Below are 27,500 nucleotides of genomic sequence, written 5' to 3' on the forward strand. Positions count from 1 at the left end.
ATTGTAAGGGCGTATTTCATTTCTCCGCGTACTGATAGGAAGCGTTTCAAGTGTCACCAAACGATTCAACCACTTCTTCGTGACTGATGACTCAGGCTTATTCTGTGTAGAACATAGAGAGTAGAATATGGACTTTGATTTAGAAAGTACAATATAGAATATAGAATAAAACATTGAATATCGAACGTGAAATTTAATTTATAGAAAACAATATAGAATAAAGACTAGAACATAGAATAAAGATCATTTAATACAATTTAAAAAAATACAAACTAGTATATAGACTACAAAATTGAATATAGAATATGAAATCGTTGCAGAATATGGAAAACAATATTCTTCAAAGAGCTAGGTTAGATGGGGAGAACCACCTCCAGCTGGACTTCAGTCCGACCACGGAGCTGGGATGGACCTCTGATGGAGCAGGGCTCCCCAAACCCTGGTTCCATCCAGGAGGAGGTAGAGACGTGGGACTGGGACGGGTTCCTGGGAGGGCACTAGTACCCGGACGGACCGCCCTCAGGGCTCAGCCGACTGGTCTTCTCAGGGGGTTCTCGGACGTGTACAGTAGGCTGCTGCAGATGTTCGACCAGTCTCTGGTAAAACCTCTGCACGTTGTTGTAACTTTGGTTGGAAGGAGGAAACAATGCTAGAGAGGAGGCCTCCAGGCTAGGGCAGAGGAAACAAGGCTAGAGAGGAAGACTCAAGGCTATAGGATGCATCAAGGCTAGGGAGGAGGCATCAAGGCTACAGGAGGCATCAAGGCTATAGGACGCATCAAGGCTAGGGAGGAGGAATCAATGCAATAGGAGGCATCAAGGCAAAAGGAGCCATCAAGGCTATAGGAGGCATCAAGGCTATAGGAGGCATCCAGGATAGGGAGGAGGAATCAATGCAATAGGAGGCATCAAGGCAAAAGGAGCCATCAAGGCTATAGGAGGCATCAAGGCTATAGGAGGCATCCAGGGTGGGAGGAGGAATCAAGGCTATAGGAGGCATCCAGGGTGGGAGGAGAAATCAAGGCTATAGGAGGCATCAATACTCATGTACATTGTTTAGTCAGTTGACTGTGTTTACTGTTTATGGTTGAAATAATTGTTTGCTATTTGTCTATTTTGTGTTCTGTATATCTTTATTTTCGAACTACATTCCTCTTTATCTCTGCTTCGAGATTTGAGATGGGATAATACCCCACCATTAATTAAGGGTTATCTCAATAGAAAATATGGAACAGAGAACATTCAACATTGAAGACGAATATGGAATGGAATATTAAATACACTGCAGAAAGTGGAATGAAGAATGTGTGTTGAGTATTCCAGTGTGTTTGACTTTATGGGAACAATTAAATATTTCTTCCTTAGACCTGCATCTACAAAAAGCAGACACAGCCCAGGCCCGAGCGGACGGTGTGTGTATCCCTTGTGAATAACAGACAGAGCGCGGTGACTGGCCATCTATCGTCCACGCGGTGAAATATGGTTCAAACTACTGCAGCGTAAACACGGTCCACGCTAGAGGACTTTTATGGAATATGTCTCCCTGGGAGCGGACGCCGGGAGATTTACGGCCGTATTTAGAGAAGAGGCAGCAGAAAATGGTTTCTAAATAGTGTCAAGGTCAAGCAATGTAATGGGATAATGTTTAAACAGACGAGATAAGACGCCGTGTTTGTGTTGGAGGCGACGCTACTTGTAGAGCTTCGGGAAATTCTTCTAGAAGATAAAGAGAGAAGAGTCGAGAAGATAGTCCAGAATGAGAGGAGAGGAGAGGAGAGGGTAGGAGAGTGGAGAGGAAAGGAGGAGAGAGGAGAGGAGAGGAGAGGGGAGGAGAGTGGAGAGGAAAGGAGGAGAGAGGAGAGGAGAGAGGAGAAGGAAGAGGAGGGGAGAGGGGAGACGAGGTGAGAGGAGAGGGAAGAGTAGGGAGGAGAAGTGGATAGGGGAGAGAAGATGAGAGGAGAGGGGAGAGGAGGAGAGAAGAGGGGAGAGGAGGGATGAGAGGAGGGGTGAGCAGAGGAGAGGGGAAAGGAGGTGAGGGGAGTGGAGAGGAGGGGAGGGGGGGACGTGGACATCAGGGGTCTATCTAGAAGATACCCCAGCAGACTACCTCCCGCTGAGCTGAGTGGCTCGTGTCTCCCCCTTGGAGCGGCCCTAGCTTGGTGTTTCAGCTCATGTAGAATCTGCTGCTGATCCCACATGAAGATCAGGTGGAGTGCAGGCCTACAGGGCTCTGCCCCTGCATCCGACCATCTGCATCGCTCTCCTGCAGCAAGCTTCCCCCAACACATAAAACAGCAGGAGGCCGCAGGTCGTTCAGGCATCAATAAACGATTGTGGAGAACAACGACAACACTGTGACCCAACCTCAGATGATATTCTGATCCTGTTTCCTTTCAATCTCAAATATATATATATATATATATATATATATATATATATATATATATATATATATATAAAAATAGAGAGAGAGAGAGAGAGAGAGAGAGAGAGAGAGAGAGAGAGAGAGAGAGAGAGAGAGAGAAAGAGGGGAAGATAGAGATAATAGGCCTATTATATATAAATATATAATAATACAAATCAAATGAATCCATACATTATTTAAATCGATATAATGATAAGCCATTATCCATAACGTTCCAATAATAAAGATAATACAACAACAAATACAGGACAGGGAATTCATGCACAACTTTAAACTTCTGGAAGTTTCATAACTTGATGACGATGAATCATGAAGAGTTAAAGCTGCGGCTTCTGAGGGGGAAAATGAAATGTTACCATCAAAGATTAATAAGGAAAGAGATAAATATAAATAAAGATAGTTCAATAAAAACTGTTATTAAAGAGCTATAAATACGACTTTAAAGACAAAGAGATCGAATTAAGAAATAGATAAATAAAGATATATAATTAAATAATTATACATAAAGATGTGTAAAATAAAGAGTTTTAAATATAGATACATGAAATTAATATATTAAGAATATGTGGTATAAATAAAGATACATGAGATATAAAGATACAAAATGGAAAGAGACAGAAATAAAGATGTTTAAGATAAAGAGTACCTCATTTTTAAACTGTATTTATTTTAATATAGTTATTTAAATAAAGAAATTTAACATAAAGAGTTGAATTAAGATATATAAATAAAGATAAATAAAATGAAGACATGTAAATGAGGATAGTTAAAACAACGATTTATAGAGATTTTAATAAATTGAATAGATACGAAACAAGAGATAAAAAACAGATTTTAATAAAGAGATATGAATAAAGGGTTCACAGAGGTGACTGCGGGAGCACCAGATGTAATCTGAAGCAGATTTTGAATAACAAGGAGACCCCAACCCTCACGACGCTCTGATTGGCTAACGGGCTTGGACTAGCCTCTTATTGGCTGCTCGGCTCCCGTTAGGCCTGGTCTGCCATTGGCTGCCGACCGCCATCAGATTACCTCATCATATAAACCTGATGGGCCTCGGATCCAGAGCTCACATTTCTCACGGATGACGAGCAACCGCGATACCCGACGTTTGGAATCTAAAATCGCACTTTCCTGTTTCATTTTTGACTTTTGACTTCTCCTATCCTTTCGTTTTTTCGTTAAAGTGAATCCAAGTGTGACTTTTGCCTGACTGAAACTGAAACTGAAAGGCAGTCTTTACTTTTATCCAACCGGTGATTCGGTGGAGGATGACGTTGGTCCTGCGGTGAAGCGGCTCGTGCCTGCAGAGTCCTCTCGTGTTGGATGTCATTCTGGTCCACAGTGGTTCTCGTGAGCTCGTCTTTCCGGCAGCAGATGAGCCTCGCGGCCTGACCTCTCAGAGAGACCCCGTGATCAGCAGGTCAGTGATCGATCAGATCCGCCATGAACGTGATCGGCAGCTACCAGCATCACCACCTCATGCACGAGACCTTCCCGTTCGTCCCGCGGTGCGCCCAGGAGCCCTACCTCCACAGCTGGGGCCCCCAGGCCTACCCGGCCGAGGCCGTGTACGGGGGGCCCCCGGGGGGCCACGACGCCCCGCTGGAGGGGCTGTCGGCCCGTGGCGGCACGCGCCGGCCACCGGGGCCCAAGAAGGAGCGACGGCGGACAGAGAGCATCAACACGGCCTTCGCGGAGCTCCGCGAGCGGATCCCCAACGTGCCCGCGGACACCAAGCTGTCAAAGATCAAGACGCTGCGGCTGGCCACCAGCTACATCTCCTACCTGATGGACGTGCTGGCCGCGGACTGCGGCCACGCCGATGGCTTCAAGGCGGACATCAAGAAGTTCGACAACCGAGAAACCAAGCGCAAGCGAGAACTGGTGGGTGCCCAGATGTGGAGGTTCAGTCGGTGTGTGATGTTGTGTTCAGGGGGAAGTTGAGGTTCACAGGTCTGACTCGAGCCAGTATAACTCGAATCCTCCCGAACAGGCCCATTTTGAACCGAATCCTCCCGAACAGGTCCAGTATAATCCGAATCCTCCCGAACAGGGCCAGTGTAACCCGAAAAGGCCCAGTATAACCCGAACCCTACCCAACAGTCCCAGTATAACCAGAACCCTATACCACATTACCAGGCCTTCATGCTTTTATTAAGTTGGCCATTCAACGTTTCAGTCTGATACAACTTTCCTTTAAATCTTGAAGTGTTTAAATATTGTTGTTATATTTGAAGAGTCATAGTTCAACATTTTAATAATGATTAGCTTCATGGTTATATGTCTTCCTCTCTTCTTGTTTTCGAAATCAATTAGCAGTTTAAATGATACTGGTGTTAGTAAATATAAATATTTACTAACTGGTGTTAGTTAATAAATATAGTGGGCTACATATAAGATAATTAATATAATTCTATACATATGCCTACATAATTCATGTCCTATTTAATAAGGCTGGATCAGGCCTGGTTAATGAGGCACCACTCTTATGGAGACTGAAACTAACTAAACGAACCGATATCTTTACTGCGAGTTAAGTTGAGTGGTCCTTCCTTGCTTCACTCGGTGCTTGCTTATGCTATTTCATATCTTCTGAGAAGAGAAGCGTAAGTTTATGTCCTAACTTGTTTATTTACAATTTAATAACATTTAATTCAGTTGTAACAGCAGCACATATTTCTAAAGATAAAGGTATAACAAAAAATACGGGCAATAATGAAGTAAGAATAAAGTCTGACTCTTATGCAACAGAACAGATGTTTGTGAGTATAAATATCGGGAATTAGATCAGTCAGTTAATGACGCCTTATTTATCGGGTCTCGATGAGTGAATGTGTAACAGTGCCTATAGGCTATACAATTATGGGCAGGCTGCCTATGATACTGAATAGGCCCTTAGAGATGTAGGCTACAATCAAAAATAGAGAGCGGTTGTCTGTATATGTTAGGTCTATTTATACAAAATTGTATGCATAATATGTCATTATATTGTTTAATATAATATATATTATTTATGATTTTGTGAACCTTTGGTGTTTCAGAGCGTAGGTTCTCTGTTATTATAGCCTACTGTAATGTTATAGTTTGTACATGTATATATATATATAAACTAGTATCATAGAATAACACAATATAGCGCTATATAATGTACTATATCATTCAATAATTTAGAATCCATCTATATTGGTTCAAAACGACGAGCAGGATTATCTATAGGCGTATAATATAATTAGGCCTATATAGAGTACAATATCTCATACATTATAATCGATAAACTATCTCCAGCATTGTGCATATAATATAATATCATAATATAGGATATTATATGATATCATAATAATCTAAGATGTGCTATTATATAATAATATATTATATTTCATAATATCATAATAATATATGATATTATATAGTGTAATAATATATTATATTGTATTATATAACAATATATAATGAGTATATTTAATCTATAATGATATCTTGTTCCAGAGCGAATGGCTCAAGGAGTGTGGCTACTATTAAATAGGTAGCCTATATAACATATGTTATTACCCGGCTCTTCTCAATGCCGTGGAACGCTCCTTTCACTTGCATGGGCCCTTCACAACTTCCGGTGGTGAATTATATTTGATAATTAGGTGGATTATATTTGATAATTCACCGTTGCTAAAGGTAATTGACCGCTCTGAAGGAAAACAAAGGATTTTTTGCCTCTAATGACGTCTTTGGTACCACTCCGCATATAGTCCGGCGACTTTTCAACCCCAGCGTCTTCGGTTGCTAAGCGACGTCAACGTCTTTGGCGGACTATTTCTCTGCTCATCAACACTACGAATGCTGGTTACAAATGAATTGTAAAAAAAACTTTTGTAATTGTAAAAGTTATTTTTTCTAACATATTATATGATGATTTATGGTTGGGTATTAATTAATCTATGATCCTTTTCTGGTTCCAGAGCGACGGGCTGCAGGAGTCGGCGGCGGGGGAGAAGCGTCTGAAGGGCCGGACGGGCTGGCCGCAGCAGGTCTGGGCGCTGGAGCTCAACCCGTAAAGCCCGGGAGAAGTCCTGAGCGGGTCTGGGCCCTGGACCTCACCCCGAGGGGACCATGGGCAGGACTGGCCTCTGGACCTCGGCCCGTGAGGACCGGAGCGGGGCTTGGCCCTGGAGCTCAGACCTAGGGGACCCGGGGCCCACACTGTAGGGTTATGAAGGAGGCAGGAGCCTGGTCCCGGACCGGAGAGACACTGAGACCCGGTGATGATATCGGAGACTGTCCGTCCTGTTGCTGTTTGATGTTGGATCTACCTCAGAAATATCGTCCGTTTAAGAAGATTTAATCCATTAGGACTTTTAGGCTTCGAGAGATTGGACGAATAGAACAACGTATTCATTATACATGCTGTATGGTTATAATAAAGGATTGTTATCGTTATTATATTATAATAAATTATAATAAAGATTTAATTAAGGACACACGTGTTCATTGGACTGTCTGACTGCTTTGGATCCGCGTCCACATGGTCCAGGATTTTATAAAAACTAGGTTAAATTAAAATAAAACATTTTTTAAAACATTATTGAAATTAACTTCAACCATGAACTATGAAACCTATTAAATTACTTCAAAAAAGTCAAAATGGAAACACAACCACATTAACCTGCGGCCATGGAGCTCAAATAACGTCATTTTTTAAACAATAACAGCTTTTTTACTACATATATTCTATCTATATCTATATCTATAAAAATAAATTAAAAAATATATAGGCTATTGAAACAATTTAGATATTAAGTTATTTAGTAGGCCTATATAGGCTAAGGAGAAACATCTGAGGATATATCCGAGACAGTGACTTTCTCTCTTTCTGAATACTGGTCTCAGCAAGACGTTTTTAAAAATAGAAAATATCTTATGATACTAAAATATGACATATTTAGTTGATCATGGAATCGGTGGGGAAATCTACAATACATTTTCTTAGGAGTCCCTATTTCTTCCAAACGCCAATACCGAGGTCTGATTTCTCTTGAAGAGTCTCGACCTTTGTTTAAAATATGCCCAACATTGAGGAGCTTCTTAGAAGGCTCATAGAAAAACTATAGGCTGTTACTTTCCCCATTGTGTTAGAGCATTTAAAGCTGTAGCAGGAGAATCCTTCCTCTGAAACACATGATCAGCTCTTTACTCGGTCTACCTTGACGAAGACTCCGGTCTGCTTGAGGAAGACTGCGGTCTTCTTGAAGAAGACTCTGGTCTTCTTCAAGAAGACTCCGGTCTTCTTGAGGAAGACTCCGGTCTGCTGAGCGCACGGACATATAGTGCACGCAGCCGGCTGGGTAGACAGACAGGTGGGCTTTCCAAAAAATTAATTCGGGCCGAATGATTGATTGATTGATGATTGATGGATTCTAAGATAATTAAGAAAATTAAGGAAAGCGAACAAACATGGCTCTAAGCTAAATCTCTTACCCTATCTTCAAGCATACTTTGACCCGCAGTCCTCCGTGGTCTCTGGTCCATCGGGGTTACGGCGAAACCGTGGGGCCACGGTGCTACTGCACCAGAACCGTATGGCGTTTTTCTTTTATGTAGGCTACTTCGAAAATGTGTGTCTTACCCTTCTTCACATTAGGCCCGTTTCTTCATGTCTTTTAGATTTTTACTCAGTTGTCGGGATGATCACCTTCTCCGGTTATTGAAGAATAGAAAATAAACGATGCTCCTAGAAATAGACCGCAGCCCCCTCTAGTGCAGGGACATGGTATGGCCCAACAGATCGCTGGAGGCAGAGCTATAGAGAGAGATCTACCACTCTGGCTGGAGGCAGGGGCCTCTCAACATGGCGTGGTCCTCATCGTGTTAAAAAACGGGGCTGAAGCGGGTGTATGCAAACAAAGTGAATGCCAAATTAATTGTGTTACAGGGTGAACCATTTTGCTTTCCTGTGGCTTGCAGACAAAAAAGTGTTTTAGTGTCACCCCCAGTGTGAATGTCACCTAGATGTATGATGGATCATGGACCGATATGCAGGGGCGTAGCCAGGACATTATTACTGTGGTGGCCAGCTCTTATTAATGGGGTAGCACTTGATTGTCAAGGGGGGGTATTTATTCATAATGTCAAAATATAACACTTTAAATAAGAATGATAAGTCAAAGTTAGATCAAACTAATAGTGCATATATTATAGCTTTCTTTAGGCCGTTTCCGTTCGGGGTTTTTTAAATTGTAAAAAAATAGAATTTAATTATATATATTTTTTTTTTTATCAGACTTGGGGGGGACAAGCGGGTTGGCCTGCCCATAAGCCACATTTGCTCCAGTCCACTAGGTAGGCTGGTCTGGTTCCAGCCTAAAACTAGGTGTACACACCCACTTGTGATGCCACTAAAACAGAGGCAAATTTGTAAACAGCTTGTAATGGCTAATCCCACTCGCACCTGGTGGCATAAAATCACCCCTTTAAAGGCTACTTAAATGTGTCAGTCAGACGGTAACACTGCCCACTATGAACTCTTATATTATAGGGGTCTATTCTCATCTCCTTGGTGTTTTGAGCCACAGGCGAGGAGCACAACGTGACGCGATACACACACGTGTTGGTGTAATGTCGCCTTCAAAACAGCTCGGAGGTTTGGAAGCTCCTACGTGTCTTTACGTTAACCTTCCAGTCTTCCGAAATAAGAGTGTTCAGGAAACGGCCCTCAGAAGTTCGAAGACATAAAACAGGAAAAACAGATTGTTCGTGAGACTAGACTTCATAACAGGTATGTATGCCCGCAGGGAACTTTTTGGGGGCTTCTTTGCTGAATCAGTTATTAGATCTGCATGGCTGCTTGCGATGGTTGAACAAGAGCAAGAATTTATCAGGTGATGTTTATAATTGTAAGCTATAACGTATCGTAATGCAAATGTTAGAATGGGTGTTAAGTTTGCCTCTTAGTGCTTGCTGCAAGTTCACTTTAGTCTATCAATGAAATGGGCAGCCATTGTAGTGCCGTGATCATGGAGGACTCGGGTAGCTTTACTTTCGCACGAAACCCACGAGCGAAAACTCAGACCCAACAGAGTGTTAAAAGCACTTTCCGAGCTTAAGGTCCAAACCTCCCGGAAACTGTTTGTTTTGAAGGCGGCTTAATACCACACATGGCCAGGAAACCTACCACTCCATAAAAACACAGAAATTTGTCTTCTCATTTCCTATTCCCTATATATTGAACAAAACTAGATAGTTAACTATTTAGGGAATAAGGAAATTAGGAATTCAGACACTAATGGTTCTAGCCTGGCTCCGCCCGCCTAAGTACTTCCGCTCAATTTGAATTTCCCTTCAGTACTAGGTCTGGACCTGCTGTATGTAATTTGGTTTTCTGGTGCCGCCACAGTGGCCACCAATCAGCGAACAGAGGGCGTGTCTGAGAACAATGACGATAAAGTCGTACGCCAGTTTGAGTTGTTGTTGTAGGTTGGTAGTTGATTTACAATGTGCAATTTTTCCCTGATAAATTAAATTAGACGAACAAAACCTGCAGCTGTCGTTGACGGACATTTTCATGCAGACGCGCAAGGTGTTTGGTTTGTGTACAACCTGCGCGTGATTCCCGGCGCATGACATACGTCACAACCAAACGTTAGCGATTGGTTATGGCAGATCCAGAGTGGCACTGGGCAGATCCAATCATTTTAAACTTCAACAGACACCCGCCTTCAAGTGAGTTAACGTTTGTCAATTGATTAGGTCCAGACTCTCTGTACAAATGAAATGAAATGAAGTGAAGTACGAGAGTCTGGTAGAACCAGGCTATAATGGTGCGCCTTAGTAGTGAAAACAGTTTTGTACTCTCTAAGGAAGGACCCTATCTAGTGTCGTAATGATAGGATAGGACCAATCAGCACTCGGGGGAGGGATGGTAGGTGAGGACCAATCAGTGGTCGGGGGAGGGATGATAGGTTAGGACCAATCAGCAACCGAGGGAGGGATCTTCAGTTGTCTGCCAAACTAAAAGAAAACAATCGCGCCAGAGGAAAGAGGACCAATCAAAATAATTTGAGTGATTTAAAGCAGATGAGACCAGTTGAGTCTGTACAATAAGTTTATTATTATCATTAATAGGCAGCTACACGCACATATACACATCGTTTTATATCTATATATATGTATATATAAATACATAAATATGTATATATATCCATATATATGTATCCTTCTGCGCTACACAGGATACAAGCTAACGGGTAACAGGACTGGCACGGCTAATTAAATTCTACACGCAAAATAAAGGATAGGATACAAATACAATCCATACACAAAGTCAACAAGTCTAGTAAACCAGGAGATCCATCAGCCAGAGGGAGAGAGGTAATGAGAGACGGTAGATAATGAGAGATAATGAGACAGTTCATGATAAGAGAGAGAAGATAATGAGAGATCATGAGACAGTAGATAAGAGAGAAGATACTGAGAGATAATGAGACAGTAGATAAGAGAGAAGATACTGAGAGATAATGAGACAGTAGATGATGGGAGAGAAGATAATGAGATAATGAGAGCAGATATTGAGAAAATGAAGAGAGAAGATAACGATAGAGAGAGAGAGTAGACCATGAGAGCAAGAGAGAGACAGAAGATAATGAGAGAGAGACCGTAGTTAATGAGAGAGAGAGCAGATGATGAGAGAGACAGTAGAAAACGAGAGCAGCGAGAGTCAGAGGCGGACAGCGAGAGAGGGGGGGAGATCAGAGTGGACATGATTCTGTCGCGGCACACCGGGCTATATTTAGTACCAGGGGGTCCATGGGGTCAGAAGGCCGGTCTGTCGGTGGGGGGGGGGGGGGACGGTTTCCATGTTCTGCCCGGGGACAGCAGCCCCCCGGAACCCCTCAGAACCGACCAATGACAGCAGGCCAGCGGCTGCAGCGGCGGGTTCCGTCGGGCCAGGGGTTGCCGTGGCGACGGAGGAGCGGATGGCGGTGCTGATGGGGGGGTGGGGGCGGCGGCTAGTCGAGCTGCTTGGCCCCGTCGGCCTTGGGCTCCATGCGGGTCTTGCTGCTCTTCACCATGTAGATGAAGTAGGTGAGCGTCTCCTTCTCGTTCACCGGGATGTTCCGGAAGTGGCGGCTCACCGTCTGGAACGCACCCGAGACAGCATGGACGGGTTAGCATGGACGGGTTATCATGGACGGGTTAGCATGGACGGTTTAGCACGGACGGCTAGCACGGACAGCTAGCACGGACAGCTAGCACGGACAGCTAGCACGGACAGCTAGCACGGACAGCTAGCACGGACAGCTAGCACGGACGGCTAGCACGGACAGCTAGCATGGCGCGTTGGCAAGGATATTGAGACGATAGGCTAGTCAGCAGCTCGTCGGCCAGGGGCCCAGATGGCAGATAGTCAGCAGGAGGGCTAGACTGGTGGTTGGCTTAGCTCAGGAGGTAGAGCAGTTGTCTTGTAACCGAGAGGTTGCTAGTTCGATCGCCAGCTCCTCCTAGCTGAGTGTTGATGCGTCCCTGAGCAAGACACTTAACCCTAACTGCTCCTGACGAGCTGGCTGTCGCCTTGCATGGTCGACTCTGCCGTCGGTGTGTCAATGTGTGCATTAACCGATTAACCGTAAGTCGCTTTGGATAAAAGCATCTGGTAAATGCCCATCTTCAACTCTTCAATGTAGCTTAAAGCAACATTTGCAGCCCAGGTCACGTGACAGCAACAGTGTTATTATGGGAAGCAGTCTAGACTTGATACAGAGCGACTTCCAGCTCCCTACACCGCCGCTCTTGACAGCCACCCTGATTTACCTCTCCTTCCTACACCACCTCCTGTTTTTACCATGAGGCGTTTACCTTGAGGACTCGGGTAAACACGCCGCAAGGACCCGGGTAAACACACCACGAGGACTAGGGGTGTAACGGTACACGTATTTGTACCGAACCATCACGGTACGGGCCCTTCGGAGCGGTTACAGAGGTGTACCGCGGTACGTAAATGTGGCGTACATAGCGGGCAACGATCGTTGAATAGTCGGGAGTCACGTAGAATATGGAATAATGAATGTGACTATCGTTATTTACTACACGTCCCTTCTCAATGCTGTTGAACGCTCCGTTGACTTGCATGGGCCTTCACAACTTCCGGTGGTGACCAGCGTCCTCGGTTGCTAAGCGACGTCAACGTCTTTGGCGGACTATTTCTGCTGACTATTTTTCTGAATGCTGGTAACAAATAAATTGCAAAAAGACACACCGTGTGAAGTTATATAAATGACGTGTCTAGTTCACCGTCATGCAGGCTGTGTTCAGTAAATTAAATAAATAGTTAGCGTTCCGTTTTCGGCGCATGTAGGTCTATCTGCCTGAGCCCACGTTTAAATAATTTTGATGTTGAATGTTGATGGCGCAGTTGTTGAAATAGACAGATTGATTTCATACAAATCATACAAGCCTCTCCCTGTGTCATTGTGTGTGCGTGCGTGGGGTGTTCTTGATTGAGCGATTTTCGAATATTATTCGAATACTTCTCATCGAATAGTGTTTTCGCCAGAAATGCACATCCCTAGCACACGCATTTGAAAAGGCACCATCCAGGTGTTACTATCACTGTTGCTGTGAAAAAATAAAAAAGCTGTGCAAACCCAGCTCATTACACTATTACAACAACCCCTGTCTGGGAATTCAGAAATGCAAACACCATAACCAAGTTTATTGGTGTTTTCATTGCTGCTGATCTACAGCCATTCTCCGTTGTTGATAAACAAGCAGCTTTTTTTAATTTTCCCCTGAACTATGAACCGTACCATGATTTGAAAACCGAGGTACGTACCGAACCGTGACTTTTGTGTACAGTTACCGTTAAAATAGGCCAGTTCTGCTCTGTGCGGAAGAGAACTGGCGCGCTTCCTTACAATACCGGTAACCATAGCAACGCCGGTAAACAAACCCCGCGAAGCCCAATCCCTACGAGAGCTCCTTGCGCTACGGCCATCCGGAGGCGCACAGAGCTTTTGGCCGTGATATAATATATACAATTATATTATACTATTATATATGGAACGTTATAAGACGCTGTCACCGAGAATTGGCGCGCTGCCAGAAGCCGTCACCGAGTGTGAGAGGAGAGTTGACGGAGAAGACGGAGGTTGACCTAGTTTCAAAGTTTATACTCAGTAATACCGGTGTTGACACGAGTGTATTACTCAGTGTGAAAATGTCCACACCGCGACAACCCTACTAGGTATACTGACATGTATACAGATCGACACAGAGAGGGAGGTAGACAGACATGTAGGTAAACAGACAGACAGGTAGGTGAACCGACATGTAGGTGAACAGACAAGTAGAAAGAAAGACAGGGGATCAGACAGACAGAATAGACACGTGAACAGAGAGCTGAACAGACAGTTAGAGAGACAGACAGGGGAATAGACACGTGAACAGAGAGCTGAACAGACAGTTAGAGAGACAGACAGACAGGTTACCTCAGCTAGCTGGGCCTTGTTGAGGCCTGGCCGGGTCTGGAGCTTGTAGTGTCTCTTATAGCGCCGCAGTGTGTTCACCTGCAGCTGGAACAGATCCACCTGCACACACACAACAACATTATGGCATGGAACAACAAAGTCCTATAGGATGGAAGGAAGTCACCAAGGCAGGAGATACAAATCATACATAAGTCTTTTAAACGCAAAAAAACATTCTTGGATATTTACTCTTTATGTATTTTGGAACACGACCCACTTAAGTTCGAATGAAGGCACATGCGCGTGCAGAGTTTCAATGAAATTGCAATGCAGAACGAGGAGTGCAGAGTTGGTTTGTTAAAAAAATAGATGTTGAGGCGCTAGTGCTAAAAACTGAATAAGACCCCCTAGAAAATAAAAACTCGTAAAACGTATTTAAAGCGAGGGAACACGATGGGCGGTCAACGACCACTGACATTTTCCCGTCTAACAAAGGGATTGTAGAAGTAGCAAATGCTAGTCTTGAGCCCTGGGGATGAATGTGGCGTAACCATGGTTACCTCTGGGACCTCTACGTCGTGGTCAGGTGACTCTCCCCCATCGTCGCTCGTCTTCCTCTTCCTCTTGTTTCGGACGCTCTGGATGAAGTTCTTATGGAAGTCACATATGTAGAGGTGACGGACCTACCAACACAATAAGGCACAGAACCATTTAACACACACACACAGCCATTAGACACACACGCACACACCGCCATTAGACACACACACACACACACACACACCACCATTGGAGACACACACACACACACACACACACGGCCATTGGAGACACACATATTCACGGCGCAATTTGAGACACACACACTTAACAAAGACAAAACACACACATGCACACACAGACAGTCAAACACATGAACACAGACGCACACGTGGACATGGACACCAACTCGTTCATCACAAAGCCCTGTCCCGTGCTCCGGGTGCACTCCCGCAGTTACCATAACAACACGTCGACACTCACACTCTTGTCGATGTCCAGCTTGAGCTTCTTCTGGGAGATGCTCTTCTGGATCCTCTTGCTGAACGAAGCGTTGCCCGCCGACCGCCCGCAGCGCTGCCCGTCCTCCAGCAGGCAGCAGCTCTGCCCGCAGCCCGGTGGGGCCGGAGGTCCGTCGTGGCTGTCCTCCTCGGTGCTGAACCCGTTCATAGCGCCTCCTCTGGGGGGCTGCTCTGCTCCCGCGGCCCTGGAGGAGCTCCGAGGCTAGGCTAATGAGTGTAGCTTCAGAAATATGGAAACTAGTCCAGACACATACAGGAGCGGTCCGGCTGTTTTTAAATCTCCATTCAAACTTTAAGCTGACGTTGTCGCTGATTTGTCCGTGAAACTAAAACTTATCCTAGAAAGGAAGTAAAAAACGCAAAGGAATGAAATCAGAGGACCGACGGACTCCTTTGACGGCTAACCTTGTGAGTCTCAAATGTTTCGTCTCATCCTAACGTCCATAAAGAAGCTGCACACTGCCACCGAGACGACGAGGCGTTGGCGTATTCGTATTGAGAATTAAATAAAGTGGGAATAAATACGGTTAAATTCACTGCGGAGTTCAACAAAGTCCTCAAGCACCGCAGAACTGCCTCACGTACAATGGAATAGATTCGTACATCGGAAGTGACATGCCTTAAACCGCACTGGTCAGTTGTATAGGAGGCGGGACCGAAGGGGTAATTATGGCTCGTCAATTGGACAAACTTCACGTCAGTCAAATCCCGTACTTCCTCGTTCAGGTTGCTGTTTGTTTCCTAGTTCCTCGTTGGGAATGTTCGTGTCCACATGATCCGACCGTATGGATTCAAACGGCAGAAACATCGTCAATCGTATGATATGTGTTGATATTTCGTGTTGATTCAAGTGATACAAGATACAACTTATATGATTGAACTTACTTATGTGTCATGGAGCGCTGTCGGGCATGAAGTATGTGCAACCATGCACGGACGCTTGAGGAAAAATAAAAACATAAAGAAATATTTTTTTATACACAAATTTCAACCTGTTCTATAAAGAATAGTTAAAATGATGAGGGGGCAATTCGACTCCCAAATTTGAAGCAATTCGAAACCCTTGTTGTTAATGCGTGTTGTTATAACGCCAACATGTCATTCTGCCGTCGGCCACGGGTCTGAGACAAAGTTCCACCGATTAATTTGCTGTTTATACCAATGCCATGTACAGGAGAACGAGATGTTATGATCAATAGACTATAACATAACATCCTATATAACGTCCTATAACAACAGCGTTCACATACTGGCTGCCTTGCATGCGTTGTTATCCAGGACCTTGACAATGTGGTAGTAGCCTATGTTGTGTGACAGTGGATATCAATAGTGATAGCGATACAAGCTATAGAGCAGGGGACACCAACCTTTTTGAACCTGAGAGCTCCTTCATGGGTACTGAGTCATACGAAGGGCACCCAGTTTGATGCACTCTTCTGAAATAACAAATTTGCTCAGTTTGCCTTTAGTTATATAATATTATTAATGATTAATGATACTCATCTATGTGAAGACACTGATCATGTTAATGATTTCTCACAATAATTACCAACAATGACTTAAAAAAGGTGGGAAAGAGTTGTTCAAGAATGAGTTGTGCTATTTTTTAGAACAGGCCTGCGGGCGCCTCATATGGTCCTTGCCGGCGCCCTGAGGCCCGCGGGCACTGTGTTGGTGACCCCAGAAAGGTATAGACTCACATCTACAGGGAAAGGCACGGACTTAGCTACAGAGAAAGGTACAGACTCATAGCTATAGAGAAAGACACAGACTCATAGCTATAGAGAAAGACACAGACTCATAGCTATAGAGAAAGGCACGGACTCATAGCTATAGAGAAAGGCACGGACTCATAGCTATAGAGAAAGGCACGGACTCATAGCTATAGAGAAAAGTATAGACTCACATCTACAGAGAAAGGCACGGACTCATAGCTATAGAGAAAGGTACGGACTCATAGCTAGAGAACGGCAGGATATCAAACCACACTAACAATACAAGGATATCAAACCACACTAACAATACAAGGATATCAAACCACACTAACAATACAAGCCCCGGTCTAACAACCCACCTCCCCAGTACAACCATTACTCACCCATTTACACTCTAATGCAGTCTAATGTAGTCTAGCATAGTCTAACATAGTCTAATGTAGTCTAATGCAGTCGTATATAGTCTAATGCAGTCTTACATAGTCTAATGAAGTCTAAAATAGTAGAATGATGTCTGATGCCGTCTAAACCAGTCTACTGTGGTCCATTGTAGTCTAATCCAGCCTAACATATTTTATGCAGTCTAACATAGTTTATGCAGTCTAACGTGGTCTAATGCAGTCGAATGCAGTTGAATGCAGTCTAACATTGTCTAATGCAGTCTAACATAGTGTCATATAGTAATATGCAGTCTAGTGTATCCTAATATAATATTATGCAGTCTAATAATAATGTAACAAAACGGATGATGGATAGTTAGCTGTAACAACAGCCAGACACAGACCAGAGACCTCATTCCAAATATAGAAACCTTTTTATTTACACAATAGGCAAAACTATCATGCCATCTCAGATTAGTTCATCAGCATGTTCCATAACTAAATACACTTTTACAATTGCATGTTCAGTAGAAAAAAATACATCTATTTAATCAGATACAAAATGTACACTTCTCTGACCGCTGGCCATGAACATTAGAAATCATTTCTTGCATCGTCTTCACAATTTTCATCAGGAACAATTATTCACCACAAGGTTGTGTCAAAACGTTCAAAGAAAGATTTGAAACCCAAACATTTAGAAAAACAATCGACGGACACAGAGTCTCCCCCGCGAATGACTTGGAAGTGTGGAAATACACAAAGTTAAGGAGCATGAACTTCGTATACATTGCGTAAAATATGTCTAATACACTGTATTATATATATATAATACACTATAATATATATCACTTCTAGTGTATTATATATAACACACTATATTATATCTATATTAAACCACTATAGTTATATATCTATAGATATAGATATACACATATATATCTAGACCCCCAGACTTTAGGTTTTGAAATGTTATCCTACATCGTTGCGCTACAGCTTCCACACATCGTTTCGCTCAACATCTGCCCCTCATCCCGATGTTCCAGTGAACATCACCGGGGATTAGTCCTAGTTCACTCAGCTATTAGTAGGTCACTAAGGATTTAGTAGGGGTTAGCCGGCTAGTCGTTTGCTCTGGACTACGAATCACTAGGCAGTGTTTGTGTGTAAGACCTTTCAGATCTTTCAAACCATTTTTCCAATCAAAAATGTATCATCAAATATGTTTAGCTTATAAATCAGCTGTCTGCATACCAGCGACCCCAAATGAGGTCCCGCCCCCAGGTAACTACCACCCTGATATCAGCTAGCATGGCACTGATATCAGCTAGCATGGCCTCTGCTAACTACCACACTGATATCAGCTTGTCCGGTGGCATCTGTAAACTACCATGCTAAAAGCTGCAAGCATCAATGCATGAAAAGATTCCTTTGATTATTCTAGGAAGACAAAGTTGGCCCCATATTAACACTTTCAATTAACATAAAACACAGGCGGTTCAGATGCTAACATAGCTTCCATGGCAGTGTAGAAGCTAACGTAGCTTTCATACAAGCGTAGACACTAATGTAGCTTCCATACCAGCATAGCCAAAGACAACCCTCTACCATGACTGCATATTATTTACCCAACAAAACCCTCTCTATGCATGGAGGTCGCTGCAGAACGTTTTGTGACTGACAACTGATCAAACATCACTGAAGAGGAGAGATAGTGCAAAGACCTCTTGGCCGTAAATATGGAGTTGATTATGATTCCAGTGGACAACATCAATGAACAAAAAAGTAATAACATTCAAAACATTACATGAGCATACATCAAATTAACCTAAAAGACCTAACATGAGCCCTAAAGGTGCCGTAGGAAGAGATCAAAGCCGTCAGTGGTGAGTCCTTTGTTAGAAAAGGTCAAAGCCATCAGTCAGCTGTTAGTGAGTCAATTGGGCCGCGAGAATATCTGTTCTGAGTCGGTCTGACCCGGTCAGCTGCTCTTAAAGGTTGAGTTGCCTCGCTTCCGTTGACCAGCCTTTGGTCCAACGAACCATCCATCCACTCTACCAGTCCAAAGATCAACCCAATCACAGCTCAAGCACCATCTGATTGGCCCAAACTGGTATGGTCATCCTCCTACAACCAAAGGTTCGAAGGAGGAGCACATTTCAACTTTAGCTCGCTCCTGGATATTTTCTGACCAATCGGGACATCTCTTTACTGATTGGTTCACTGTATCCTTCTAGCCTGTCCATCACAGGTGTTTGAAATGCAGCAATTCTTACTGGAGGAGAAACATAGTGAGGGTGGGGACAATTTTTGGTTGTTTAGTTTCAGAATCTGGCTCTCTTCTAATCTCTCTCTTTACAATGCTCAAATCTTATCTACAGCAGCTTAAAAGCAAATAATAGGAACTTTAGAGACATAACATAAATACATTAGACAGATAAAACCCTACTGATGACTGAACGCCTACACATTTTAGACATGTAGTACACATGTTAGACATGTGATACAGATGTTAGACATGTAATATTGATGTTAGACATGTAGTACACATGTTAGACATGTAGTACACATGTTAGACATGTGATACAGATGTTAGACATGTGATACAGATGTTAGACATGTAATATTGATGTTAGACATGTAGTACACATGTTAGACATGTAGTACACATGTTAGACATGTTCTACTTTGACATGTAACACAGATATAAGACGTGAACAGACCACTTTTTTTAGAAAAGGGCAGAACTTAACTTTGAAAGGAAGGACAACGTTGCGGTCGGACTCTAAACTAGTCGACGTATGGAATTGGGTCTCAAAGACAATATTTTATAGCAAATATTCAAATTTCCCAAAGAGACCTCCAGCTGAGCGGTCAGAGCTGGAGCTCGGGTCGAGATCAAGGCACTGCGTTTAGCTTGTGGTCACAAGTCCTTCCTGCTCTACGAACTACCTCATATTAACATGATGTCATCGTTATTTAAAGTGTCGTAAGCACTATGTTTTGACACGACGTGGTGTTTTCGATTTAACATGAAGGATACCATATTCACACGACGTCATGATCATTTAAACGTGATGCGATCACATCGTTTTACCTCGTCGTCATTTCATCATGTTGTCGTCACATCGTTTCAACATGTCGTCATCACATCACCTCAACATGATATCATTTCAACATGATGTCATCCTTATTTACATCCACGCCAATTTATCCCCATCCTCATTTAGCCCTCGGCCCCCCTTTCACGACATCATCAGCGAGCAGCCTGACAGATTGTCCCTGTTCTTGTGTGGAGCTCTAGCGTGTGTGTATGTGGGCATGAGTGCGTGTGTGTGCATGTGTGTCTCCTCACTGTGTCTGCAAGTCTTTGCTGCATCAGTCTGACTCGCTCCTCTCATGGGTGTCAGGATGTGTTTAACTCAGAGAGAGAGAGAGAGAGAGAGAGAGAGAGAGAGAGAGAGAGAGAGAGAGAGAGAGAGAGAGAGAGAGACAGAGAGAGAGAGAGAGAGAGAGAGAGAGAGAGAGAGAGAGAGAGAGAGCGAGAGAGAGCTGTAAAGACTTTTGTTCTCAGTACAGTAATCCAGTCGTTGATCATCTTAATCTTCCAGTAAGGGTTTAGGATCCTCCCTGTTAGAAAGTAGCCTCTTTTTATAGTGGGAGGAGCTATTGATTAACCTGAATCACCACTTGGTGTCCATGGTGGAGGTGAGGTGAAGCCGAATAAACTTGCCGTTTCTAACACTCCCCATTGATCCAACTGGTAATCCATTGGTTGATGGATTCTGTTTTAGACTCTATTCTCTAACCAGGGTGTATATTATAATGTGTGAACTGCAGGGTGTACATCATAAAGTCTGCGCTACGTGTTGGTCGAAGGCCAGAATGTGTGACGCATGAGGAGGTTCTAGACTGTATTCTGGAGCAGGGCCAGGTCCCGGTCCGGCGGGGTCCTAGTCCGCTCCCGGGTTGAAGTGGTCCAGCACCGTGGCGTTGGTCTTCTCAAACAGCCACTGCTGGCTGGGGGAGGAGGCGCTGCAGGTGCTCATGAAGACGCGGTGCTCCGACGGACTGCTGTCAACACAGCTGTTGCTGACCGGGTGGTACAGACTCCGGTCCTGAAACCACGGAAACCACGGAAACCACAGCCACGGTTACCCGCTGCAGCTCTGCACTCTCTCATCTGTCCAACTATGCATCCATACATCTACACATTCATATATATAGACAGTATGCACACACATACACCTACACATTCATACATATAGACAGTATGCACACACATACACCTACACATTCATATATATATAGACAGTATGCACACACATACATCTACACATTCATATATATAGACAGTATGCACACACATACACCTACACATTCATATATATATAGACAGTATGCACACACATACACCTACACATTCATATATATAGACAGTATGCACACACATACACCTACACATTCATATATATAGACAGTATGCACACACATACACCTACACATTCATATATATAGACAGTATGCACACACATACATCTACACATTCATATATATAGACAGTATGCACACACATACACCTACACATTCATATATATATAGACAGTATGCACACACATACACCTACACATTCATATATATAGACAGTATGCACACACATACATCTACACATTCATATATATAGACAGTATGCACACACATACATCTAAACATTCATATATATAGACAGTATGCACACACATACATCTACACATTCATATATATAGACAGTATGCACACACATACATCTACACATTCATATATATAGACAGTATGCACACACATACACCTACACATTCATATATATAGACAGTATGCACACACATACACCTACACATTCATATATATAGACAGTATGCACACACATACACCTACACATTCATATATATAGACAGTATGCACACACATACACCTACACATTCATATATATAGACAGTATGCACACACATACACCTACACATTCATATATATAGACAGTATGCACACACATACACCTACACATTCATATATATAGACAGTATGCACACACATACACCTACACATTCATATATATAGACAGTATGCACACACATACACCTACACATTCATATATATATAGACAGTATGCACACACATACACCTACACATTCATATATATAGACAGTATGCACACACATACATCTACACATTCATATATATAGACAGTATGCACACACATACATCTAAACATTCATATATATAGACAGTATGCACACACATACATCTACACATTCATATATATAGACAGTATGCACACACATACACCTACACATTCATATATATAGACAGTATGCACACACATACATCTACACATTCATATATATAGACAGTATGCACACACATACATCTACACATTCATTTATATATAGACAGTATGCACACACATACACCTACACATTCATATATATAGACAGTATGCACACACATACACCTACACATTCATAAATATAGACAGTATGCACACACATACATCTACACATTCATATATATAGACAGTATGCACACACATACACCTACACATTCATATATATAGACAGTATGCACACACATACATCTACACATTCATATATATAGACAGTATGCACACACATACATCTACACATTCATATATATATATATATAGACAGTATGCACACACATACATCTACACATTCATATATATAGACAGTATGCACACACATACATCTACACATTCATATATATAGACAGTATGCACACACATACACCTACACATTCATAAATATAGACAGTACAGTATGTGCATCCATACATCTACGCATTCATATATAAAGACAGTACAGTATGAACATCCATACATCTACTCATTCATGGCTAGCGCTGGTACCTTGCAGTAGCTACTATAACCATGTGTGTTGCTGGTACCTTGGGTAGCCAGTAGAACCATGTGTGTTGCTGGTACCTTGGGTAGCCAGTAGAACCATGTATGTTGCTGGTACCTTGGGTAGCCAGTAGTACCATGTATGTTGCTGGTACCTTGGGTAGCCAGTAGTACCATGTGTGTTGCTGGTACCTTGGGTAGCCAGTAGAACCATGTATGTTGCTGGTACCTTGGGTAGCCAGTATAACCATGTATGTTGCTGGTACCTTGGGTAGCCAGTAGAACCATGTATGTTGCTGGTACCTTGTGGTAGCCAGTAGTACCATGCATGTTGCTGGTACCTTGTGGTAGCCAGTAGTACCATGTATGTTGCTGGTACCTTGGGTAGCCAGTAGAACCATGTATGTTGCTGGTACCTTGTGGTAGCCAGTAGAACCATGTATGTTGCTGGTATGTGGTAGCCAGTAGAACCATGTGTGTTGCTGGTACCTTGGGTAGCCAGTAGTACCATGTGTGTTGCTGGTACCTTGGGTAGCCAGTAGTACCATGTGTGTTGCTGGTACCTTGTGGTAGCCAGTAGACCATGTATGTTGCTGGTACCTTGTGGTAGCCAGTAGTACCATGTGTGTTGCTGGTACATTGGGTAGCCAGCAGTACCATGTGTTTTGCCGGTACCTTGGGTAGCCAGTAGAACCATGTGTGTTGCTGGTACCTTGGGTAGCCAGTAGTACCATGTGTGTTGCTGGTACCTTGGGTAGCCAGTAGTACCATGTATGTTGCTGGTACCTTGGGTAGCCAGTAGTACCATGTATGTTGCTGGTACCTTGTGGTAGCCAGTAGTACCATGTGTGTTGCTGGTACCTTGGGTAGCCAGTAGTACCATGTGTGTTGCTGGTACCTTGGGTAGCCAGTAGTACCATGTGTGTTGCTGGTACCTTGTGGTAGCCAGTAGTACCATGTGTGTTGCTGGTACCTTGGGTAGCCAGTAGTACCATGTATGTTGCTGGTACCTTGTGGTAGCCAGTAGTACCATGTGTGTTGCTGGTACCTTGTGGTAGCCAGTAGTACCATGTGTGTTGCTGGTACCTTGGGTAGCCAGTAGTACCATGTGTGTTGCTGGTACCTTGGGTAGCCAGTAGTACCATGTGTGCTGCTGGTACCTTGTGGTAGCCAGTAGTACCATGTGTGTTGCTGGTACCTTGGGTAGCCAGTAGTACCATGTATGTTGCTGGTACCTTGTGGTAGCCAGTAGTACCATGTGTGTTGCTGGTACATTGGGTAGCCAGTAGTACCATGTGTGTTGCTGGTACCTTGGGTAGCCAGTAGTACCATGTGTGTTGCTGGTACCTTGCGGTAGCGCCACAGCTGGTTGCCCCTCATGCCGTGGCAGTTGTACAGCGTGACGGGGCTGCTGTGGGACACGGCGTCGAAGCACACCTTCTTACTGTGGATCGGGTCGCCAACCCGGATGTCCTCCCTCCAGCCCAGGGTGAACACCTTACACACACACACACACACACACACACACACACACAAACACACACACACATTAACATAGACACACATTAAAAAACACACATTAAAACACACACACATTAACATAAACAAACACATTAACACACACAGAAAAATGAATTAACACAAACGCACATTAACATAAGCATGCATTAACACGTACATACATTAACATAAACAAAAACATTAACACACACATTTTAACATAAATAAATACATTAACATCAACACACATTAACACCCACAGACATTAACACATAAACGTACCCACACATTCACACACACATTGAAACACACACAAGTTAACAACCATTCCAAAACACACACAAACATTCGTTTTTGTTATGTACACACACACAAGTTAAGACACGTACATTAGCACAAACACACACACACACACACACACACACACACACACACACACACACACACACACACACACACACACACACACACACACACACACACACACACACACACACACACACACCCCCCCCTCTCACCTGTCCGTGGCCCCAGCTGATGTCGCCCCTCCCCTTCAGACAGCCCTCCAGGCGGAGGGGGCTCCCGGAGGAGAGGTGCTTACTCTCCAGACACATCCCGCTGCCCGCATTACGGATCTACGCACAATACATCTAGATCTGTACACTACATAGATACAGCACTAGTAGATCTAGATCTGTACGCTACATAGATACAGCACACGTAGATCTAGATCTGTACACTACATAGATACAGCACACGTAGATCTAGATCTGTACACTACATAGATACAGCACACGTAGATCTAGATCTGTACACTACATAGATACAGCACACGTAGATCTAGATCTGTACACTACATAGATAAAGCACACACACAGCTATAGATGTACTATACATAATAATCTATAGATGTAATATATAATACATATAGATCTATAGCTGTAAAATACATAGATATAACAGACAGAGCTAAAGATGTACTATAGAACACGTATAGATCTATAGCTGTACTCTACAGAGATGTAACAGACATAGAGCTATACATGTACTATAGAATACATATAGATCTATAGCTGACAAATACATAGATATGACACATATAGAGCTATATATGTACTATAGAATACATATAGATCTATAGCTGACAAATACATAGATATGACACATATAGAGCTATAGATGTACTATAGAATACATATAGATCTAGATCTGTGCACTACATAGATATAACACACAGAGCTATCGATGTACATCCATAGCTCTATATTGTAAATTGTATATTGTATACGTTCTAAGATAACTTATACAAAGTGTACAGTATTTGATATCTGCTAAGTGAAACTACATAGTATAAAGTATAGGATATCTAAAAGTGAAACTCCTTAGCATCCAGCGTGTGGTGTGGGTGCGCGTGGCGTACCTCTCCCCAGGCCCCAGCAGGGGGCTCCACGGGGGGGTAGTGCTTGGGCAGGTCCCAGGCCACCTGGCTCATGAACCACTTGAAGTCCTTGCAGCCCAGCCGGGCACGCAGCTCCTTCTGCTGGCTGGTGTCGCCCGCCGACAGGTGGCGGTACTCCGGCCGCCGCTGGTAGATGAACTCGGCGTACTCGTCCATCCACACCTCCGCCACGCGCTTCAGGTTCTGCGGGTCAAGGGTCAGGGGTCAGGGGTCAGAGGTTCCACCGCCCGGAGGTCACATCAGGGCCTGTGTGTGTGTGTGTGTGTGTGTGTGTGTATGAGAGATTGTGAGTGTGTGTGTGCTTGTATGAGAGATTGTGTGTGTGTGTGCGTGCTTGTATGAGAGATTGTGTGTGTGTGTGTGTGTGTGTGTGTGTGTGTGTGTGTGTGAGTGTGTGTGTGAGTGTGAGTGCGTATGTGTGTTACCCTGGCCAGGCTGACTCCTCCTGGGACCTTATAAGGAACGTACTTCCTGTAGATGTGACCCACTCTGGAGCACGGGATGTCCTCCATCAGACCCCCGCACATCCACACCTGGGAGGACAAGAACCCAGAACCCTTTAGAACCCTGGTTAGAACCAAGAGCCCTTAAGAACCCTGGTTAGAACCCAGAGCCCTTTAGAACCCTGGTTAGAACCCAGAGCCCTTTAGAACACCGTTTAGAACAAAAATACCTTTAGAACACAGAACCCTTTAGAACCCAGAACCCTTTAGAACCCTGGTTAGAACACAGAACCCTTTAGAACACAGAACCCTTTAGAACCCTGGTTAGAGCCCAGAGCCCTTTAGAACCCTGGTTAGAACCCAGAACCCTTTAGAACCCTGGTTAGAAGACAGAACCCTTTAGAACACCGTTTAGAACAGAAAAACCTTCAGCACCCAGAGACCCTTTAGAACCCTTTAGAACCCTTTAGACCCCTTTAGAACCTTTAGACCTGGAGCCAAACTGCAGGGTTGAGACATGAAGACTGATCCCATGACTGTTGAGTGTTCACCTTGAAGGAGATCTCGTACTGCTCCCCCCCCCAGATCTCCAGACCCGTGTCATATCCTCCCAGCTCCCAGAACCACTTCCTGTCCACCGCAAACAGACCTCCTGCCATCACAGGTGACCTGGGAACACACACACACACACACACACACACACACACACACACACACACACACACACACACACACACACACACACACACACACACACACACACACACACACACACACACACACACACACACCTATTATTTTATGGCAATTGGATCCGATTTGTTGTTGCCCTCGATATATTAATAAATAAATTAATATATAATTATTTTTATTTTATTTATATATATTATTACTATTTCTTTATTTATATTCTTATTATTTTTACAAAAATAAAATGTACATAAATAAATAAAAATAAATATAACTAAAAAAATACACATAGTATAGGTACCTGCATAGCAATGGTACTGGTACTGATTGGAAGGGCTCGCTGGGCCCTGGTTCTGCAGTCCCGGGGGGACGGTGTGTGTATATCTATCTTTATACAGTACAGGTCTATGTGTGGTAGTGCTGGTACTGACTGGAAGGGCTCGCTGGGGTCCTGGTTCTGCAGCTCGGCAGGG

The 27,500-nt window shown here is 43.6% G+C and overlaps 3 protein-coding genes across 3 annotated transcripts in view; 1 reads left to right on the plus strand and 2 right to left on the minus strand.

The window, feature by feature from the left end:
- Positions 1-3,478: 3,478 nt before the first annotated feature.
- Positions 3,479-6,902, plus strand: LOC115547889 (heart- and neural crest derivatives-expressed protein 1). The gene is made up of 2 exons (XM_030362395.1): positions 3,479-4,314; positions 6,384-6,902. The coding sequence occupies exons 1-2, from the start codon at positions 3,874-3,876 to the stop codon at positions 6,477-6,479; spliced, it is 537 nt and encodes a 178-aa protein (XP_030218255.1). The 5' UTR covers positions 3,479-3,873; the 3' UTR covers positions 6,480-6,902.
- Positions 6,903-11,210: 4,308 nt separating this feature from the next.
- Positions 11,211-15,559, minus strand: sap30l (sap30-like). Its single transcript, XM_030362188.1, has 4 exons — positions 14,907-15,559; positions 14,444-14,566; positions 13,905-14,003; positions 11,211-11,555 (listed from the first exon to the last, which is right to left on the minus strand). Exons 1-4 carry the CDS (start codon positions 15,090-15,092, stop codon positions 11,427-11,429), a joined length of 537 nt encoding a protein of 178 aa, XP_030218048.1. The 5' UTR covers positions 15,093-15,559; the 3' UTR covers positions 11,211-11,426.
- Positions 15,560-17,454: 1,895 nt separating this feature from the next.
- The window catches only part of galnt10 (UDP-N-acetyl-alpha-D-galactosamine:polypeptide N-acetylgalactosaminyltransferase 10 (GalNAc-T10)), a 23,792-nt gene continuing 13,746 nt past the window's right edge, over positions 17,455-27,500 (minus strand). Inside the window, exons 6-12 of the mRNA XM_030360981.1 lie at positions 27,459-27,500; positions 26,889-27,006; positions 26,320-26,427; positions 25,856-26,077; positions 24,954-25,070; positions 24,283-24,432; positions 17,455-21,157 (exon numbers count right to left, since the gene is read on the minus strand). The exon at positions 27,459-27,500 is cut by the window's right edge and continues 142 nt beyond it. Coding sequence (XP_030216841.1) covers positions 20,993-21,157; positions 24,283-24,432; positions 24,954-25,070; positions 25,856-26,077; positions 26,320-26,427; positions 26,889-27,006; positions 27,459-27,500 — 922 coding nt within the window. The 3' untranslated portion in view covers positions 17,455-20,992. The remainder of the gene's footprint in view (positions 21,158-24,282; positions 24,433-24,953; positions 25,071-25,855; positions 26,078-26,319; positions 26,428-26,888; positions 27,007-27,458) is intronic.

The sequence above is a fragment of the Gadus morhua genome, chromosome 7, assembly GCF_902167405.1.
Source record: "Gadus morhua chromosome 7, gadMor3.0, whole genome shotgun sequence".
NCBI lineage: Eukaryota > Metazoa > Chordata > Actinopteri > Gadiformes > Gadidae > Gadus > Gadus morhua.

Coding starts and splice junctions, on each gene's coding strand:
- sap30l (XM_030362188.1), bottom strand. CDS start 15,092: ATGAACGGGTTCAGCACCGAGGAGGACAGCCACGACGGACCTCCGGCC. Junction 14,004..14,443: donor ACGACGTAGAGGTCCCAGAG/GTAACCATGGTT, acceptor GTGTGTGTGCAG/GTGGATCTGTTCCAGCTGCA. Junction 11,556..13,904: donor ACAAGGCCCAGCTAGCTGAG/GTAACCTGTCTG, acceptor GGTGCGTTCCAG/ACGGTGAGCCGCCACTTCCG.
- LOC115547889 (XM_030362395.1), top strand. CDS start 3,874: ATGAACGTGATCGGCAGCTACCAGCATCACCACCTCATGCACGAGACC. Junction 4,315..6,383: donor CCAAGCGCAAGCGAGAACTG/GTGGGTGCCCAG, acceptor TTCTGGTTCCAG/AGCGACGGGCTGCAGGAGTC.